This window comes from Alosa alosa, chromosome 8 (assembly GCF_017589495.1).
Source record: "Alosa alosa isolate M-15738 ecotype Scorff River chromosome 8, AALO_Geno_1.1, whole genome shotgun sequence".
Lineage (NCBI taxonomy): Eukaryota > Metazoa > Chordata > Actinopteri > Clupeiformes > Clupeidae > Alosa > Alosa alosa.
In genome coordinates, this window is record NC_063196.1 from 21,921,495 (window position 1) to 21,942,221 (window position 20,727).

Below are 20,727 nucleotides of genomic sequence, written 5' to 3' on the forward strand. Positions count from 1 at the left end.
TGCACAGAGAATCACAGGCTCAGTCCCTGCCTCAGTCATTGCAAGTGCCTCTGATTGATTAATCACCACTATGTGGATACTGTTTTTAGAATTGATTTAGATTAAGTGTTAGTTAGTATAATTTGTATTTTAGTATATTTAGCATGTTCTTTATCTTCTACTGTCCTTATTGCTTAGTTGTGTTTTTATATTATATACTTGAATTACTCTTTCTGCTGTTAAAGAATGTGTTTGTGTTGTCTGTATGCTGCTGAGACCTTGAATTTCCCCTGGGGATCAATAAAGTATCTATCTATCTATCTATCTATCTATCTATCTATCTATCTGACACAGCAACAGACTGATTGTGAGCGTCTGAATGGCCCTTGTAAAGCCGTTTTGTGGGGGGTGATTGCTTCTCTGAGAATGAAATTGTCGCCCATCTCTGGAATGAGTGGTGCACTATGTAGAGGCTGGGCGTTCATTCATATCTGCAGAGGCTTGGTGCTACAGGAACTTCCAGCGAGCCTCCGGGAACTTCTGCTCAAGAATGGAACAATAAAAAGATTGCACCATTCTTCTCAACCGCTTATTTTCTGAGCCTACCCATTTGTATTGTATTATTAGAGTCGGTGAGCTTGAAATAGGGGACGTGTATATATCCCAAGAAAAACAGACTAAGTTACAATCATTGCCTTTAAGGACTGCTCAGCCCTTTTGGCATGGGCTATCGAGTCACTTCACAATCACTCTTGAGGATCAGTTATTTTATTGTGTTTTTAGTAGGGTTGTAACGGTACACAAAAAACACGGTTTGGTGTGTACCTCTGTTTTGAAGTCACGGTTCAGTAAGCCTCTACTACTAACCTAAAATTCACTGACTACGTAAGGGGAATAGTATTCTGCTGATGCGCCACTTAATAAGATTGGAACTCGAATTTCCAACTTGGTCCGTAAAAAAAAAAAAACATCCGTACTGAACCTAACGTCCTGTACTTAAACGGTTTGGTAGGAATACATGTGCCTTTACACCCCTAGTTTTCAGACATGTAAATTATCTGGTCCAAACTTGAAAAGAAAGGTTGAATCAAGGCTTTGAAAATAAGCATTTGTGTAATTTTTCAAGAAACTCTGCGGTGGATAAAGCATGCTAAATGGTATTTATATGAGGTCCTGATGGGCAGGTCTGTATTTGAAAAGTGGAGATGTTTATGGCTTGTGTGTCCACTCCCCACCCCCGGGGGTCCTGACCAGCCCCCAGAAGTCCTATCGTGATGCAGCACAAAAGCACGCCTTCTGTCAAGGCCTCGGGGGCAGGCAAGTTGAGCAGCAGCAGCAGCAGTAGACTGAAGAAGCAAAAACCTGCCGTATACGCACTGCACACAGACACCCCTCCTCCCCTCCTGCCCAGGCAGACAAATGCACACAGTCCCTTAACCCCCCCCTCATGTCCATTTAAGGGCAAAACCCTGAAGCCCTCAGCTGCTGAGGGAGACTCCTGCTAGCGTTAGCCGTTAGCGCTGAGGAGGTGTGGCCCGTAGTTCTCCTCAGCTAACCCACTTTTACTCCTGTTTGTTTTCCTGCCCAGTCAAAACACTGGGCACGTTAAAAATGGAGCAGAGAGGGCTTGTGGTGGAGGGTGTGTGTGTGTGCACTCAAGTCTGTGTTGTCTGAGGGGTGGAGCTTCTTTGCTGTACAATGTGACCTCTCCAGGGTCTTTTTGTGTAAGGGAAATAACAGTGAGTGGTGCAGACCCATACTATTCCTCCTGTTGCCCAACTGTCAGCCATTGTATCTGTTTTCATTCTGTGTCCATTATTGTGCCTACATCTTCAACCTTTTTACCACCCTCTACATCTATGCCTGACTCTTTCCTTTTTTGTCTTTCTTACAGTTGGTCTGTCTGGGCTCTCTCCCTCCCTCCCTCCATCCATCCATCCCTCCCTCTTTCCCTCCCTCTCTCTCTTCCCCCTCCCTCTCTTTCTCACTGTCTGTCTGAAATGGTGGTTGGGTTGCAGTCGGGCTGGCCTCTGTGTTTTTATTGTTGCATCATAATCAGGGGCCTGGGACACTGCATGTCTGTGAGCCTCTGCTCTAATTAAAGGAGCAGCTAAGCAGCCCTTTAAGACTCAGTCAGATCACTCCAAATGGAGCCATTTAGGCCTAATTTAGAACATTAAGTGTTGGGTTAAATCGAGAGCTCTTATTTTGATGTGAACAAAATAGTGGTAAACAAACTTTTTTTGAGAGGGCATGTTTTGTGGTTGTGGGAGGTGTGTAAATTATATTGCCAAAATCATCAGTCATAAATCAAGCCTGACACTAATAACTAGCCCGTTTGCTTTTAATTGTGCTTTGAAACTATTATTAACTACTATCAAACACCTAGGCTATTTCATACTTTGTTGTTGCCTGTGTGTGTGTGCATGTGTTGAAGTGTTTGTTTAAATTCTGTGCTGTCCTTGAGCTGTGGGCTCGAGCAGCCTTGAGTGTAGGCGCAGTTTTTCTAGGACACACTCCTCAATAGTGTGGTTGTTGTTTAAGTGTGTGTGTGTGTGTGGGTGTGTGGGGTGTGTGTGGTCCTCTCGCTCCTCTTGCCTGAGCCCACGACCATTGCCTTTCCAACGCTGATGGTCAATGTTCAGGTTCAGCACACTCAGAAACGGCCCGGGCTGCTCTGTGCATCTCTGGGATTCCCACACGTGGTTGGCGTCTGTCAGGTTAAATCACATTTTCTGGTTAGAAGTTCCTCATTCCTCACAGCCGCCCGCATAATAGAAATGAGTTAAATGATCGGATATTTCCGAACGAGTTAAATGACCGGTTAGTTCCCAATTTCTGTTGTGACCGCTTCCACTTTCAATAGTTACGCATTCAACCCCACTACTCATAGTCTTACAAAAGGCTTCAAAATGACAACAGACTCGCAGAAGAGAGGCAGAGATTTATATGATACACTAGCGTACAACACAGTGAAGAACAAATGGCTGTTTGTTAGCTGATTCATGGGGCCCAGAGTTTTATGTGCTAGCTGAGCTGACCGATGATGAGCAGGAGGAGAAGAATGATGGGTTATGCATGAAGTGGCAGTTTTGGGTTTTGAAGCCCCTAACACACACACACACACACACAGTCAAATGGGACATTGTAACCAGAGCAGTGATGGGATGTTTTGTATCTTGGGCCAGCACAGATGGGGGATTTTATCTTTCTCCAGAGGCTTCCTGGTTTGTTTGCTTGCTCTCCTTTCTTCTGGCGAGCTGGTCTTTCTTATTTTGAAGATGGGAAGTGTTGGCGTGTGTCTGTGTTTCTGCCTAAAGGTGTCCTGCTGCGCTGCCCTCCCTGGTGTGGGAGGAAACTTGAGATACATGAGCCCACGCAGTTCAGGGAAAGGCAAGGGTGATTTTTTTTATTTATTTATTTATTTATTTTTTTTCTTTCTTTATTGCTTTATTTCCAGTTCTTTCTTTATTTGCCCTCAGTTTGCCAAGAAGAGGAAGCTCAAGTACTCGCGCTCACACTCCGGTTTTGGCGTGCGTGTCTTTCTTCCACTCTTCCATTAGGTTGCTCTTTCTCATCCTCTTTCACTTCCCCTGTTTCTCCTTTCTCACTCTTATTCTTTCCCCTCTTTCCCTTTTTACTTCCCTCTCTCACAAACATGTGTTCTGTCTGGGTTTTGAGTGTTATTTAGAGAGAGAGAAAGTACCTTGAGATTTAAAAAAAAGCCACTTATCTTTGACAGCGGATTGTATCTCCTCCACATTGCTAACATATCATGTTGCGTCGCCACCTTGTGCCTGCACTGTATCTCTGGCATCCATGGAAATGGTTGCCATGGAGTCAGTGAATTGGAAGAGGTGGGGAGCAGAAGGGAATCGCTGGTGATATATTCCATTTCAGTTAAGCTGCAGACCCAAGGCGTTTCGCACGGCCCTCTTCCGATAAGGACTTCAAACCCAGCATCATCTCACAGACTAGGCCTCCCACAGAATCTTCTCTCTCTCTCACACACACACACACACACACACACACACACACACACACACACCACTTGCATCGGAGATAAGTGTGAACTTTGTCCGTTTGCCCTGTGAACGCATCTAATTGTGTGCCAGGCTCAGGGGATTGGAATGTGTGGTAATATCCAAGCATATTAGCATTGGGCAACCCCGGCTCTGCACAGCTGAAAGGCCTCGTTGTGGCGCGGGTAGCGGCGGTGGCAGGGGTGGAGGACCGAGCTCTTTATCGGAATGGCATCTCTAGCCCGGATCCATCCGTGCAGTCAGCCAGCCAGCCCAGGCCCCACTCATGTGCCACCTCCTCACCAGCGCCTCCAGTTGTTTTGACCGTTCGCCAGGCTCGGGAATGTTACTCCCACCCCCACACACACACACACACACACACACAATTCTAATGTGAATCATCACACACACTCATGCGCCTGGAGTGGAGCATGCTCAGAGATGGCATCTGCACCACGCCTTCAGTTCCAAGGTAAGAGCTGTGCCAATGGGCCACATGAACGAGACATGCTGAGGAAGGACTTTGGACAGTGATTTGATACAACAAATTCTTGTCGACATGCCTACATGCAGCCCCTTTTTTATGACCGGGCAGATTACAGTCACCTTTGCCAATTAGGCAAAAAAATGTGTGTATATGATTATCTAAACTGAGGTTTGTTTCATATACTGTATTGAAATGAAAAAAGAATAGTCTACATTTCAGTCAAACACAGCAGCCAAATACAACATAAAAATACATTTTTATAGACTTTCACAGATTTTATAGTTATATCTGATTGTTTTCATGGAGCTGTAGCCTTGAAATACCAAAATAAAAGTGCTTAAGAAACTCTTGGCTTTTTCTCATATAGCCTAACCTACTAGCCTGGCTAGTGCCACCACTTCTCAATGAGACGTGGTCTGGGAACCAAACGTTAATTTTCTCGTATTTGAAAAAAATGACCAGATCTGTTTATTGGGTGCCACGGATGTCTATCAAATGCGTCTGTGCATAGCTCATCATCGTCTTGCTTTCCCCCTTGTTCTGTGATAGGGGACCAATCTCAGGCGAAAATTTGCTCCATGGTCTCCAGGATGCCTTAGCAGCGTGAATCAAATCGCGCGCAAGGCAGCATGGGAACACCCAGGCTACTAGCCTACCCTACAAGAATAAAATAGGCCTACAAATCAATAAGCTCTCTGGGCTTATTTTGTTCCAACAGTAGACCTAATGCAGAAACCTATAATGCCACAAGTCTGAGTGAAATATGAACAAAATCATTGGCTAATAATTTGTGCATCGTTTTAGCAGCTAGGGCCAAATTATTATTTAACATTAAGGAAATCCCTTCATCAAAGGTAAGGCTACTCTACAGATTATCGTTGCTGTTTAGGAATGCTATAAGTGTTTAATTTCGCGCTGGATTTCGAAAAACAAAAGCCGACCGAGTGCAAGTTGTCACATGCTTAAGTTGCAGTAGATGTATGGGTAATAAGGTCATTTGACAACTTTGGGCAATGAATGTAACCAAAACGAACTGCATTACCCACAACACGATAGTTTCAAAACCGAAGTGGACGAAAACTGCTTGGAACGTAACGCGGAAAGTTTGAGCGAGCAGAAAACGTTGTTAACCGATTCATAACAAGTAAATCGATATAACGACCGGTTCATTTAAGTTTTTTTCCGATACGGGGCTTCATGTATCGATGTAGCCGTATCTGACGCGTTAAAAACGGATACCGATACGATCGGTTAATCTTTACACCCCTACTTAAGAGACATTAAATGGAAGGTTAATCTGACTGTAGTGTGACACCTACCAATTCAGACGTCACAGCATTCCCGTCTGCCTTTATAAATAACGGCTGTTTCACAAGATTTACAGTGAAGATGTAAGAAAGAGGTTAAACGGGACCGTGAATGGAGACGCTGTGAAAAGTAAATAAGCATATGATGCTTATTTTTGCAATCAGTCACATTCATAAAATCACACACGGCCACAGCAGGCAGTTTCCACTCACACGACGCACGTGTTGTTATGATGGTGGCGCAGGGTGGACTGGGGACGGTGACGAGAGACCACCACCTCCAGTGCGCTTCACACCTCCCTGTAAGAACAGGAAGTGGAGCCCCCCTCGTCCCCCAGCTGTGGTCTGACGGCGTAGAGGGACTTCACGAGTCCTCCACCCCCACCGCACCGCACCCTCTCTCCAGACCCCAGCGTCAGAATTCCGGGGAGAAAATGCTGCACGCTAGGGCTGGGACAACACGTCGTAATCGATGACGTCGACGCAAAAAAATAATGCCAACCAAAAATATGAGCGCCAAAATATGAGCATAACGATTCTGCTAAATATATTTAGCAGCACGTTATAATAATATTTAATTGGACACCTTCAGTGTTTTCCATACGTTGACTAATCTGTGGCTGGGCACCACGAAATCAAAACCGGCCACCACACATTGATGTTCTATGTTGTAGGCCTACTATTTAAATTAAAGATAAGATAAAATAATTTCATTGAGCTGCACTTTTACTCACACAGCCTTTCCTCTCCTCGCCCGCCTTCTCTCAGAACGAGCACGCTGCTCCTCTGCATTTGCATTTAACAAAATATTCACGATTGTTGTTGCTTACATAGAAGCACTGCATAGAACACAGTGGGCTAAATTGCTATTAAACCGCTTTTAGCATCGCGGACCATGCTGCGCAAATTTGTTCAAAACTGCTGCATTAAAGTTAAAGTAAACTCTGCTAAGGTCTTATCACAACATAGTTAGTGAGGAGACTAAACTAAGTTAAGTTACAGTATGCAATCAAGCAGTATCTCAAAGCTAACGTTAGAATACTGTTTGGATGTCAAGTTTAGCATGCTTACTTGCAGCTGCTTGTATTCGTTACTCATGCAGGGCTCATTTTATTGACTGAATGTTTGCAAAATCCCGATGTAAATGGAAAAGTGTTTAACAAGACTCAAAAGTGCTTGTCCAAAGGAGAAGAACGAACCGTTATTTGAACTAACTACGTTATGAATTGCATCCACACATCAGCAGCCTTTTAACTGTGTTAATGTTAATTGCAAGGATTCCCACACGAACGTCTTAAAATGACTCACTACTGACATACACTACTGAACTTTATTGAATGCTACCTCTGTAGCAATAAACATATATTGCAATGTTAAAGAATTAATGTTTTTTCATTCAGATATGTAAATAAACATGTATAAGTTGCTATTAGTGAATTAATGGGGAGATAATCGAATCGACTAAAAAAATGAATCGTTAGATTAATCGATGCATCGAAAAAATAATCGCTAGATTAATCGTTTAAAAAATGATCGTTTATCCCAGCCCTACTGCACGCACTTGCCTCGCTCAGACTGGTTTATTCATTTCCATATTTCTGTGTCACTGTCGTATCTTTTGTGTGTGTGTGTGTGTGTGTCCACTGAAAGTGGATACAGGAAGTTCTTTGGGAGCTCAGCCTTGAGACCGTGTGTGTCTTGAGACCATGCTCTTCTGTGTTGACCTATTTATTTCCCCTAGGCCCAGCAAATATTTATCAGTTCCAGAAAACCCATATGAGACGGTTGGTCATGCTCATGGGCTCTCTCTCTCCCTCTCCCTCTCCCTCCCTCCTTGGCCTCCTCAGACCTCCCCCCAGCCGATTTCCCTCAGCCATATCAGTGCTTTGAACAATAGGTGTGTGTGTGTGTGTGTTTTAGGGCCTGTTACACGAAACCGCCGGGTGAATTTTCTCTTACCGCTTTCACACCTTTAACGACACCAGCAAGAAAAAACCTTGCGTGTACACACAGAGGTGTAACCAGCTAAATAAATGCATATGCCAGACCAGTCGATGGCGCCTTTATGCAGAAGCTTCACGATAATTTTTGCGGAATCGCGAAGGAAGAAAAATGTTCGGTTTTCAATTCAACTGTTAAACTAATGAAGTTCATTTTCAAGGTATGTGACTGCTATGTGAAATTTCAAATGCCTACGCATTGCATTAGGTCTGAGCACCACTGGAGAAAACACTAACATGCAGTAAGCTAATGTTTAACTAAGTTAAGCTAACGTGTGCTTCTAACTTAGCCACTAAAGGCTGATAGGCTACATTGTGCACATAAATCATGACAGTGGAAAGAAAAACATTTTAATATGATAAATAAATGGTTTGGTTTGTTTTGACAAGCAGCATGTCAGGTCGAGTGCCGTGGCTGAGTTGAGAGGTGGGGCTATGTCGTCATAAAGTTGCCGGTTTCAAGACCTACAGGCTGCCTACACGGCGAAAGTTAGCCGGCGGTTTCAAAAGTTCCCACTTCGGAAGCCGGTTTCAAAAGCTGTCTGTTTCAGTCTCCTAAACTGCCTCAAGGCGTAACCGTTAACAAAACCTCACCAGTTTCTCAAAAACCGGCGTCGTGTAAACGGCACCTTAATCTCCTGCCGCATCTTTTTGCATAAGTCACTGCAGATCCTGGCCAGATTTGGCTCCTGAGCTGCTGCTGCAGCGGTGTCCCTGTATCCCGGTGAGGTGAGGTGTGTGTGTGTGTGTGTGTGTGTGTGTGTGTGTGTGTGATCTGTGTGTGCAGCGGATAGGAATGCGGGTGAAGAGGAGGGCGATAAGGAGGAGATGAGCGTGTCCGAGGACTGGCTTCTGACCAGTGGACATCCTCGCCGCTGGAGCGCAGCTGGCAGCTCTGGAGCTGGACGTCTCTGGGGTGAAGGGAGGCTGGAACGCTGGACGGAGGAGATTTGTGTGTGTGTGTGTGTGTGTGTGATTTGGTTAGTCTCTCCATCTGTAGGGCTGTGCTCACCCCTCCATTCTGTAACTGAAACACTCTCTCTCTCTCTCTCTCTCTCTCTCTCTCCCTCACATACTCTCTCTCTCTGAGACACACACACACACACACACACAGAAGCATGCACACTCTGAGACAAACACATTTCTGGGATTACAATGGGCTCACTTGAGTCCCAGACCACACCATGCCGTGCCACGCCGCCTTTTTCCAAGGGACCTCTCCTCCTGGCCAATCCCAGTGCCCCGCTGCTCGTCTGCGCCCCCACTCCCAGCAGTGTCCATCTGTGTAGCGCTGGACACTCCTCCTCCAGCTCCTTCTGAGAAATGTGTTTGGTTGGGAGATGAGGAGCTTATAGAATGAGTGGGTGTGTGTATAGTGTAGGTCTACTTAGGTGTGTGTGTGCGCGTTAGTGAGGGAGATGTTGTCAATGATCTTAGAAGGGAATGAACTAATTGATCGTCTGCTGATGACTTTTTTTACCTGGTTCCCTCAGTGCCAGCCAATGGCCCGTGGCAGTGTTTCCCACAGAATTGAATTCTATTTGTGGTGGTAGGTTTGCAGAATTAACTCGAATGCAACAGTTTTTTTTTTTTAACAAATTAGTGTAGCACGGTTATGATTCTAACCAGATTTAAGCACAATTTAGTACAACCAGGAAAATCATTGTGTGGTGGTCAATGTTGGTATTGTGGTGGGCCGCCACAAATAAGTCAATGTATGCATCACGCTCCCTTGTGCTGAGGATGCTGTAGCTTGAGGTACCCCAATAGTGAAACTGTCACTTCCACGCGTGTCCCTGTGTGACAGCTCAGCTGGTTGCCATAGAAACTCATGTTGCTTTGGGGCTGCTGCTATTGATGCTTCCATTGATGCTGCCACTCTTCTGTGGTCAAATAGATGGCACGTCCAGATGCATGTGGACTGGTATTGGTAGTGTGCTGCTGTATGATACTTTTACACTAGTTCCTGTCACTTGGGATGAAGACATCTATTAACCCTTAAGCCGGTACCATCACACCGGTGTGATGGGAATGTTGGAAATGAAACTTTACAAAGAATATCTGGGTTCATTCATGTTGCAGAACAGAATCTTCAGTTACAAAGTTCAAAACTCCCCTGCTGAAGGGGAATTCTGGGTTCAGAACCCTGGGTGCCATTTGGGTTCTGCCCTGATGAAGGCCATGTTGGCCGAAACATGTTGGCATGATTTGATCTGTTCTTTTATGAACTAGCCTAAAGGTACACTATGCAAGATTTTCACCATAACCTTTACAAATTTGATGGTAAACGAACGTGTAATAGGCAAATCGTTTGTCTAGCATAGCTATACAGCATAAACGTAGCGAGTCGCTACCGAGAAAACCAGCCATGCAACTTCAAGAATGGCCGCCTGACAAATCCCGCGAGAATCGTGAAACATTACCTTGTCAGTAGATCTAGCTCTTTGGAGATAGTGTTTGCCTGTTGTTAATCTTTCACCTCTGCAACAAAAGCATTTGCATTGTGTATAGGGGGAACCTGTCACAATAAGTTTGCAACAGCAGAGTAAAATATAAATATATAGCGACTCTAGAACCTGATAGTGTACCTTTTTGAATAAAGCTTTTTAATATGAAGGAGAGTGGCTTGAATCTGTCTTTTTAAGTCTGGGTAACTTTTCCTATGCTTTTGTACAGTGTTGGTGGGTCCCAATCCATCTGTGCCAGTTGTCTCGGTGTAAAGGGCTGAGTACGCAGACTGACACTGAGTGCTGGGTGGTCAGACAGATGCGTTGATGGGTGCCATATGAAGGCTCACACCTTCAGCACGATTGAGTCTGACCTTCACTGAGCCCTTGGTGTGCCCCTTACCTTGCACACGCAAAGATACACGCGTACGCGCACTCACATGCGTACTACATGCGTACCTTTGTTTCTGAGGATGGCGTAGACATTCCATGCCAGACCCTTCCCCTCAGATTGCATGTAATGCGTGTGTGTGATAGAATTTCTTTTTTTTATACCCCAATAGTGAAACTGTCACTTCCATACGTGTCCCTGTGTAACAGCTCAGCTGGTTACCATGGAAACTCATGTTGCTTTGGCAGCGAGCCAGCTATTAAGAAGTGTGTGAGATTGTGTATGCCTGTTTCTCATGCGTGAGGTTGGTGGGAGGAGGACCACTACCGTAGGGTAAAAGGTAACCTCCACCACCCTCCCCCCTTTCTGTCAGACAGACTCAAAGGAGATGCAGGTCAGTAGTCGTCCGTTAGCACACACACACACACACACACACACATTCTGGCATCTTACTGAGCCATCATTGCACACAAAGGGTAATGGGTTTGCTCATTACCGTAATTCCAGCGATTACTTATTACTCCATGGTTGGTATGACGATCTGTTTCTTTCTCTTATTCTCCAGACTTAGGGTTCTCAGGCACTGTGCTGGAATTCTGGTGTGTCCTGGTTTTGAAAAGAGTATTATATACTTCATTATAATAATTAAATATTATATAACTTCGGGCTCAGAAATGTTCTGTGCTTTAAGCCCCCCCTCCCCCACCCCAAACTCTCTCTTGCTCGCTCATAAAAAAAAAAAAAAAAAAAATGTTTTTGTTTCCGTGTCATATGTTATGTGATGTGCTTCTGGAACATTCCAAGTGGGTTCTGAAAAACATGTTTGTTTAGCGGGGTTCTGTTTCCTGACCCTCCTACCTGTCCTGATGGAAAAGGATGGACGGACGGTGTGTGTGTGTGTGTGTGTGTGTGTGTGTATGTATGTGTGCATGTAGTGGGTTACGCTCAGTGGAGAGAGATGCATTGGGATGAGCTTAAACACAAACTGCTTATCTCTGTAAACTCTCTCTGTCTTCTGACTTTTTCATTGTTCGACGTGTTGGAGCATCCAGTCTAGAAAACCCCATACTTAATAATAAACATTATGCCATTCAGAGAGCCATGTTGGGCAACATATTTAAGAGAGTTGTGTGCAATATACTGTAGCTGTGTACAGTAGGTAGAGAAGAAGCACTCGGCCAGATCAGTGTGGAGTGGGGTGTTGGGGATGGGGATCCACATGCCCATATAAGGCCATGTGTCTGTAAGTGTGTGTGTGTGTGTGTGAAGGAGAGATGGAGGGATCCCCGTGGGCTTGCTCAGTTCCCTTTTTCCTCACGCAGGCTCACAGTCTGAGTCCGTATCTGTGTGTGTGTGTGTCTGCGCGCGCATGTGTGTGCGTGGTGTGTGTGGTCACACATGCATGAGGAGATCGGGGTGACTGTTGCTAAGCAGGATTCCTCTTCCTCCTCCTCTTCCTCCACTTTCTATAGCAACAGACGGATCTGTCAGGGTGGGTCCGATGGTCTCTGGAGGGCCTGAAGGCTGAAAGTGGTCTTGGATGGTCAGATAAGGTCTTTGTTGGTCTTATCGTGGTTTACTCCTCAGCGGTGATCAACGTTGTGTAAATGGGCATTCTATAAGATTCTGGTAGGCTGTATAACAAGGTTAAAGTTGAAGTTGACTGATATTTAGCCGATGCTTTTGTCCAAAGCGTCTTGAATCCGAGTCGTCCAATTTTCAGTCAGTGACACCAGTGGAGCAGCGGTAACATTTTAGCACCTCCAACAAGAGACACTTCTCTGCAAGTGCCAGGTGTTATCGAGTCTCTTGTGTCGGAACGTTTTTTTGCGTCACAGATGCTATTAAGTTCTGTGATGCTGCTGCTGATGACCTAGACTGTGTTTTTTAGCGAGTGCAGGTCAGTTTCAGAGCACGCCTTTGTTGCAGGGGGACTTGTTTGTCTCACGTTGCAGCTCTGGCTAAAGTGTTGTGGAGTTCACCACCACCACCCCTCATTCTAGGATAGCCCTGCAGGGACCGATTCATTACTACAGCTGCGCACACACACACACACACACACACACACACACACACACACACACACACACACACACACACACACACACGGTAAGCAGGCAGCCATAAACGGGGGTTTGCAGTCAGATGTGTCATTGGATGTTTGCTACCCCAGTTCACCCAGAACAGCCAGGGGACATGAGTTAATCACATACAAATGCACTCAAACACACACACACACACACACACACACAATCAGTTGCACACCTCTGTGCATCTGTTATCAGTTGTGTACATCTGTGAACACTTGTGAAAACACACATGTCGAGCAGATATACAAACATGCACATACTTTCAGCACTTGACATATATACACACACACACACACACACACACACTGTGTCTCACACACACACACACACTTTCACATTCCCTCAGTCACCAAGACAACAGTGGTATAACCAACTGAGACGTGAATAATTAAACTGACGGATTTAACGAAGAGAAAGCGGAGGTCGCCAGAGAGACGCAAAATGTACACACACACACACACACACACACGCACACACACACACACATACTCCTCTGCACAAAGACCTCGGAGGGAGTGCTATGAAATGTCAGAGTTCTTAATTAGAGGTTACGCATGGTATTAATTCTTCCTCTCCTTCTTTGTCTCCTCCACTTTCCCATTCCCTCTTCTTTGATTTCTCATTCATTCTCCATCCCTCCTTCTCCCCATCCTTCCCTCTCTCCATCCCTCCCTCTATCCACCTTTCTCAGGAGCTTCAAGCAGGCGGATGTTTTAGAAGGGTTCCACCCAGGTCCTCCTCCAGATAAGGTAACCCATCGTCATGGATACAGGGTGATTCAGGCATCCCTTTTTTCTGAGCACGCTCAGTCCGTGCTGAAGCACCACATCTCCCCTCAGCAGCTCACTAATATCCACCATCTGTCCTCCCACACACAGGCCGTCCTGTTTGGCTCCGTGTTTTTATAATCAGCCATTTGTATCGGTCAATATATTGCAAAATTTGACCGCGTTCGCTACACAAGAAACATGAGCTCCGGCCACCAGGGAGAGTCATCTTTGGCACTGCTGCTCCCAGTTCATTTGCTTTAACAGTCTGATATTTGTCACTCGGCTTTGTCCAAAGACACAAGGAATGTGTGTGTGTGTGGTGGTGGGGGTGTTTATGTGCTGACAATGTCTAAACAAGTGGAGTAGTTTGTGTTTCTGTTGGCTGGGTTTTGAACAGTAGCTGGAAGAGTCGGTCCGTCACGGAGAGGGAAAAGGGGAATTGGTTGCAGGGTCAGCAGAACATGTCCATGAGACGTTAGGCCACATGCAGCACCTTGGCGCTGACTTTCAAACTACGCCCCCTGCACAGAAAGATTCCAATGTGTTCCCAGTGTGTTTCTTGTGGGACCTGCTTCACTTGCAAGGGCATGTGTTTTTATTGTTGTAAAACCTCCACTCTGTGTGTGTAATATGATGTCTACGACCAACAACAGTGTGGTGTTGGTTCCCACCTGCCAACACTCAGCGCGACTGTATATAAACTGGGTCTCCTATGGAGCCGCTGCTGGTGCTGGCCCATTGATGTTTATAAACAGGCAGTTAACAGGGCAGCTGCTGGCTGTGAGCGGGCCGGGGGGCGGGCGGGCATAGCGTTTGCCTGACTGACGGGAGGGAAGCTCGTTTCAACTTGTTTATTTGTTGTGGGGGCAGCTTCAAACAAAGTGGTAACCGCTGCGCACTGGCTCTTCTACTAGGCTCCTCAGTACTTAAATGTGTGTGTGCGTGATGATAGTGGTGGCGTGTGTGTGTGTGGTTACACACTGCTCATTGGTGTGTGTTTTGTCATGAAAGCAAGGCTCACACTATGCCGCTGCAGCTGCTACTACCACTTTGTGTGTGTGTGTGTAGAGGTGAAGTGAGGTTACAACAGTCAGGTCCACCCACACAACAACACTAGAGTGTGAAGACCAGAAGTGTGTGTGTGTGTACATGCACGTATGCGTTGCCTCTGTACTCTCTCTTTGGGGTGTAGCTATCCATCGATCTACGTCTATGCACCGACCTGAAAGCAAACGGCGCGGTTGCATCAACATTGAGAAACCAGTTCCAAGATTTTTTTTGCATGACATTTCTCTCTTACTAAGCTGTAGAAGGCGTGATACAGGCTTGTTGCGGTCCATCTTGCATACTAGTGTTTACACATCTGCCTCTACTTCCAGTATCAATCTACAAGCTGACGCTGCCGGAGAACATTTACATTTATTCATTTAGCGACTTCCATATGTCAATTATATTATAAGACCATTGTTACATTGTCCCTGGAGCAACTTGGGGTTAAGTGCCTTGCTCAAGGGCTCAACGGTGGAAGCCGGGAATTGAACCCACAACTTTTCTGGCTACTGCATGCTAGCCCAGCTCCTTAACCACTACGCTACCACCGCCTGCTAGAGAAGCAGCAGGACTTTGGTAGCCTACAGCTCTGATGGCAGCTAAGAAAACGTACTCACCCCCGTTGGTAGGCTGATCATTGATGTGGAATTATTTTGGGGCAATTCTCTGTTAGTATTACTTATTAGCTTGCCTCAGCAGTTAAGCTATTTCAGATGGAAGTTTTTGATTTAAAACACGCAGCTGTGGACATGATTGCTGTTTTAAATAGCTTGGGTTTAGCTGATGCCTCCATCCAACTGCAATCATCCAGAACCATACAACGATAAACTAATTCCATCTACTGATCCTATCAGTAACAAAGTTAAATCTGAAACTTGTGGTGAAACTTGTGATTTGCACCCCTACTCTCTCTTGCACATTCATGATCTTTACAAGTTTGAGTCACTTTCCTGTTCTTGGCGCATTCTAGCAGACTGCTCCACCGACTCTAAACGTGCGGAAGCTGTCACCGACACACTCTCCAAACCCTGAATTGACGAGCCCTCCAGTTGTGAGAACACTGTAGATCTTGACCGATACGACATGACCTCCCTCCTGACCGGAGTGGGTCTGTCCGAGTGCCTGTGCTGCGGCGGTGCCGCGCTGCCTGTGTGCCTGGCCTCCGCTCCTGGCCCTGGTGCTCCTCACAAACAGGAAGTGGTGTTGAATGACGGCCGGCTCCCTGGGCCTCAGCCCCCAACCTGAGCCTGGCTGCTGCTGCAGAGCTCCAATGGAGCTAACAATAGCAGAGGGACCAGTGGGCCTGGGCCAACACAACCCTTCAGGCATCTGGGATATGCAGCCCCTTGTGTATATACTGCATGCTTTGGTATGTATATGTGAGGGAGAGAGGAGAGTCTCTCTTTCTTTCTTTCTTTCTTTCTTTCTTTGAGGGAGAGAGAGGCTGAGTCTTTCTCTCTCTCTCTCTCTCTCTCTCTCTCTCTCTGCGTTTACCGTTAAGGTTTGGGGGTTGTGTGTGTGTTTTTAAGGTAGAGACGGTAAAGCTGGTATAAGAGCTTTCAGTGCAGTCCAGAGAAAGGTGATTGCTTCATCTTAATGCTTCCTCTATTCTCCACAAACCACAGGCACCAGCCACAACTGCTCTATTAATCACAGTCGGTCTCTAGTCTTGATGACTGTGTGTGTGTGTGCAGGAGGATCTCTGGTTTATTACCAACTTTGCTTTATGGATGAGTCAAATAACCAGTGTTGCTTGCGGTTGCAATTTAAACAAGCGTTCTGAGTTAGGCTCCAGAGTGACATAACTCAATGACTTAATATTAATATTACATTAAGCTCTGAGGAGCTATTGTGTTATTGTTGGATAGATGTTAAAGTCCAACTGTTCTTCTAATGCTCACGCTGGTGTTTGTTTTGGCACAGAATGGACATATATGACCTGATTATGGCATGGGGATTATGCCCAGTTGTATGCAACACACACACACACACACACACACACACACACACACATGCTCACAAACAAGCACATGCAGGAAGGTAGAGATGCCAATCTGGCATGGTTAACTACACAACACAAGGGACAGGAAGCCGGGGTGAGTCTACGCTGCCACCGCCCCCATCGAACACGTATTGTACTCACATCCTCTTGTGCCTCTACTGTGTGTGTAACCGTGTGTGTGTGTTTGACTGTGTGAGTGTTCACATGGTGGTGAATTAACTCATCGCTTACTACTGGAGTTTCCAGTCAGGGATACCTGGTGAAAGTCAGACACTAATTCTAGATCATCATCATGATGTATGGTTTGAATATGGATGAACTGACCTGGGACCACCCCTATAACTGCCAGAAATCTCCATCAAATAGTCAAAATGTTGTTGACATTTATGTTTGAAAAAGTGGCATATGTAATGTGAGGATGTGCACTAGGAGGTATTACAGATGGCACTTTTTTTTTTATAGAACTAGAGAAAGTGAGGAAGCGCTGTCCCCATTCACTTCAATGGCCGATGCTAGGCTAGCTAATTCTGCCAAAAATAAGGCTTGTTCAACAGCGCTGCGCAGATCTGACTAATTGTGATGCATGCAGGACATAACACAAAACATGTCTGCATTGTACAAAAGTCCAGTCAGATCTGCACAGTGCTGACTAAACTCAAATGAGCCTATATACTCAGTGGACTGCTGCCATGTTCAAAAGTGGCGTCCCCAGGTCATATATGTCCATTGATTGGCAGATCCTCCTAGCAATTGCCAGTTCATCCGCCAATCCTCACAGGCAACATACTTCTGTATCATCCAGTAATGTCATACCTAATTGGCTTGATTTTGAAAGTGTAGCCGGAAGTGACTTACGTGTGAGACGCCATTTTGAAAGATTGTGGCGGCTAACTGGCTGAGGCTAATCCTCTGAACCCTGACCTCCTGGTGTGCACACATCGGCTTTTTCTCAAATTCAAGGTGGGATCCTTCAAGCCTTCTATTTGAAGGATGTTACACCATCAAGTCCTGCCAAAGTACTGTTCCAATGTCAAGCATCCATCAGTGTCTACCAAGGCCAAAGTCCTTTGTTTTGCTGAATTTTCGATGATTCATGTAGGTGTCCTCTGCATGCTCGGATCACCCACAATCCTGTGAGCACATTTATGGAGGATTTAAAATCTGTACTTAACAAGGCAGTTCACTGTCAAATGTAAACATCGTCTTATTGTCACTATGTGAAGAAGCTTAAATGAAGTATGGGCTCAGTTCATTTTGACAAATTTGAACTCACCGTACACCGTAATTGTGTAAAGAAGGCATTTAGGCATTTACTTTCTAATGAGAATTATTTTGAGCTAAATAGTCCACTTTTCTCTTTATGATTTTGCTTAATGGTTGCTGCTCTGTGGTTTATTTTGGCAAATTAATCAAACATGTGTAATTTAATTTATTGACGTGGGAGAATGACTGGTTCATTCAATGTTTTTCAAAAAGAAGCGAGCACTTCCTGCACACTCGCTAGTCTATTCCATTGTGTTTTCCGAATGCTAAGAAGAAGCCTTGCCTCATCTTTGAAGGATTTGACTCGGCAGGGCTCAGTTCTACTAAGCACGAATCCTTGAGGATCCTCGACTTTGAGAAACAGCCATCGTAGGCGATCCATCTGCCTCTGCTGCAGCCCCTTAGCTCCCTGTAGATCTCCTCATTCTGTACCAGCAGCACCACCTTGTGGCTGCCAGAGGCACTGCACCCACAGCTGCAGAGTCTCTCTCAGCTGTGCATCTGTCATTTAGCACATCCTGCCAGTCAGCCAGGGCAGCTCTCATTACAGGAGGCGCATGCATGCCTGCAGGATCATCTACCACACCGGGGGGGGCATGCCTGTATCCTGAGGCCAAAATCAGTCATGGCGTCTGGTGGTAGTGCTCCTCATCATTGATGTTGCGGTTCTGTGAGAAGCTGTTTTGCAGTGCTGTGTTTTCTTATTAGAGAGTCATCAGGGCCCACTGTGATGTTAAGTATTGACGGCTGTTGAGATATCAGCACCACAGGAAGTTGTGGATTTTTTTTTCACAAAGCCGCGAATCTTCTTGCTTGGGGTGCAATTATATACTTGAGTATGGTCTTGTCATTCGAGTCGCGTCAACAAATACCAAGGTGAATGTCAAAAGTCTATTCCCACACATACCAACATGCATGCATGCATGCATGCATGCGACCACACCCATCCATGATCTCCGAGTTGGACACAAACAGCCATGCGTATTGATGCTGCTGAGGAGGCCTGGTGCTCGGAGACTCTGGGGAGCCAGTATCTGATTCCATTAGCTGCTATGTGTGTTGCCACGTGGCAGATGCCTTGTGGGGTTGCCCCAGCCTCCCAATGAAACACGCAGTAATCATATCTACCACAGGAGTGCACAAGCACTTAGTGGAGTACACAGACACACACACACAGACAGACACACACGCAAACGCATGAATGTGCGCACCCCTCGGCTTTCTTAGAAAGGTCATGTTGAGGTTAAAGCACAAAGTCGAGTCTGTTTTCAGCCTGTGTGTGTGGTTAGAGGGGAGTGAGAGCGAGGAGGGTATCTAAAGAGAAGTGTGTTTATGAGAATTAGGTTGGAGTTGAATGAGAGTGCAAGGTTTTCTGTGTGTGTGTGTGTGTGTGTGCATGCATGTGTTGCAGGGTGAATGGCAGCAATAAAGCCAAATATTTTTGTTTATTTCCATGCAATGAAAGATGTGAACGGAGCTGTGACCCTATAGGATTTTGTGTGTGTGTGTGTGTGTGTGTGTTGTGAAGGATGTGTTGGGATCAGATGACTCAGCTGAGTGACTCTCCAGCTAGTTCCTGACTCTGCTTCCAGAAATGCCATGCTGGCATCCTGCAGTCATCTAGTAATGCCAAATATGCAAGCATTGGCCAGACAGTCTTCTCTTCTCCAAGTGTTTTCTCTTGAGATGTGACAAATCTGTTTGTTTTTATTTTAAAATGTTTATTCTTGGGTGGGGATGTCTGTTATTGTATGCAGATGATTAATACTTACAGTACAATTTTTTTTTTTTTAATAACAATTATTATTTAACGGTCTTGTAATCTTGATATGCTCTGAAGATTCAGTAATATTACTCAAATGCTTTTTATTATGATATTACTTGACTTGATATTTGTGTTTTGAAACATCTGTATTTGATCAGGTTTGCTGGAATGGGTAATCTACTCAAAGTCCTGACAAGGGAAATAGAGAACTATCCCCATTTTTTCCTGGACTTTGAAAGTAAGTGTGAAGGAGGAGTCTGGGTGGGTGCAAGGTATCACTCAACTCTTTCTGTCCAATCAGCAGGTGGTTTACACTGGCGGACAGGACCCAGGCATGAATTATGTGGGCCCTGTTCTCAAGATGGTGCTTAGATGGCATAATGTCCTTTAAATATGACATTTTCAACACCGTTAACAAATTTGCATTGCTAATTTAATTTGACACTAAAGCGTATGCAATGAATTTTCAGTGTTCATATGTGAAACTGAAAATTGTTTCACTGTCACCTTTTGGGAATCATGCACAAGTCAATCCCAAGCCCCGCCCTCTCACATAGACTCCTCCTATTTGCTGGAGCTGTTTTCACGACTTTCACGCAACACCCCCCCCCCCCTCTCTCTCTGTCTGTCCCCCTGTCCCCACCTTCCTCTTGTCTTTCGCTTGTCTCTTTCAGATACCAAATGGGGAATCTGTTAAAAGTTCTCACTTGCACAGACCTTGACCAGGGGCCAAACTTTTTCCTTGACTTTGAAAGTGAGCAGAGCTTTTGCCTGGCCTGTCTTTTCCTTCCCCATAGTGTGTCTTGCACGTTGTGTCGACTCCATTCTGTGTTGTGTCTATGCTCTTCAATGTTTGTATAGTCTTGTTCCTTGTATTGTGTGTTGTGGCGTCTGCTCTGCATGTTGTGTTGTCTCTGTTGCATGGTGTGTTGCTGATTCACAGCCACCATTCCTTAATGTACACTCCTCTGTAGACTGCACAACTAAGCCACTCCATATAGTCAATTCAGCAGCAAAGCACCCGCACTAGATATCACTCACTTGCACTCGCATGACATCTGTGTCTCAGCTTTAATCCAAGTTAAGACATGTTGTTGTTTGTTTACTAATAGAAGCACTATATAAGTAACATGTTTGCTATTTTTTTTTTAAAT

General features: G+C 45.3%; 1 protein-coding gene across 4 annotated transcripts in view; it reads left to right on the top strand.

Moving 5' to 3' along the window:
• fam49a (family with sequence similarity 49 member A) overlaps positions 1-20,727 on the top strand; it is a 33,937-nt gene that overhangs the window by 6,202 nt on the left and 7,008 nt on the right. Inside the window, exons 2-4 of one of the 4 annotated variants that reach the window (XM_048250199.1) lie at positions 13,415-13,472; positions 19,337-19,431; positions 19,732-19,811. In XM_048250199.1, the coding sequence (XP_048106156.1) occupies positions 19,742-19,811 (70 nt within the window). In that variant the 5' untranslated portion in view covers positions 13,415-13,472; positions 19,337-19,431; positions 19,732-19,741. Of the gene's footprint in view, positions 1-13,414; positions 13,473-19,336; positions 19,432-19,725; positions 19,812-20,247; positions 20,328-20,727 lie in introns of those variants that run through there. The other 3 variants (XM_048250198.1, XM_048250196.1, XM_048250197.1) reach the window with 3 other exon arrangements.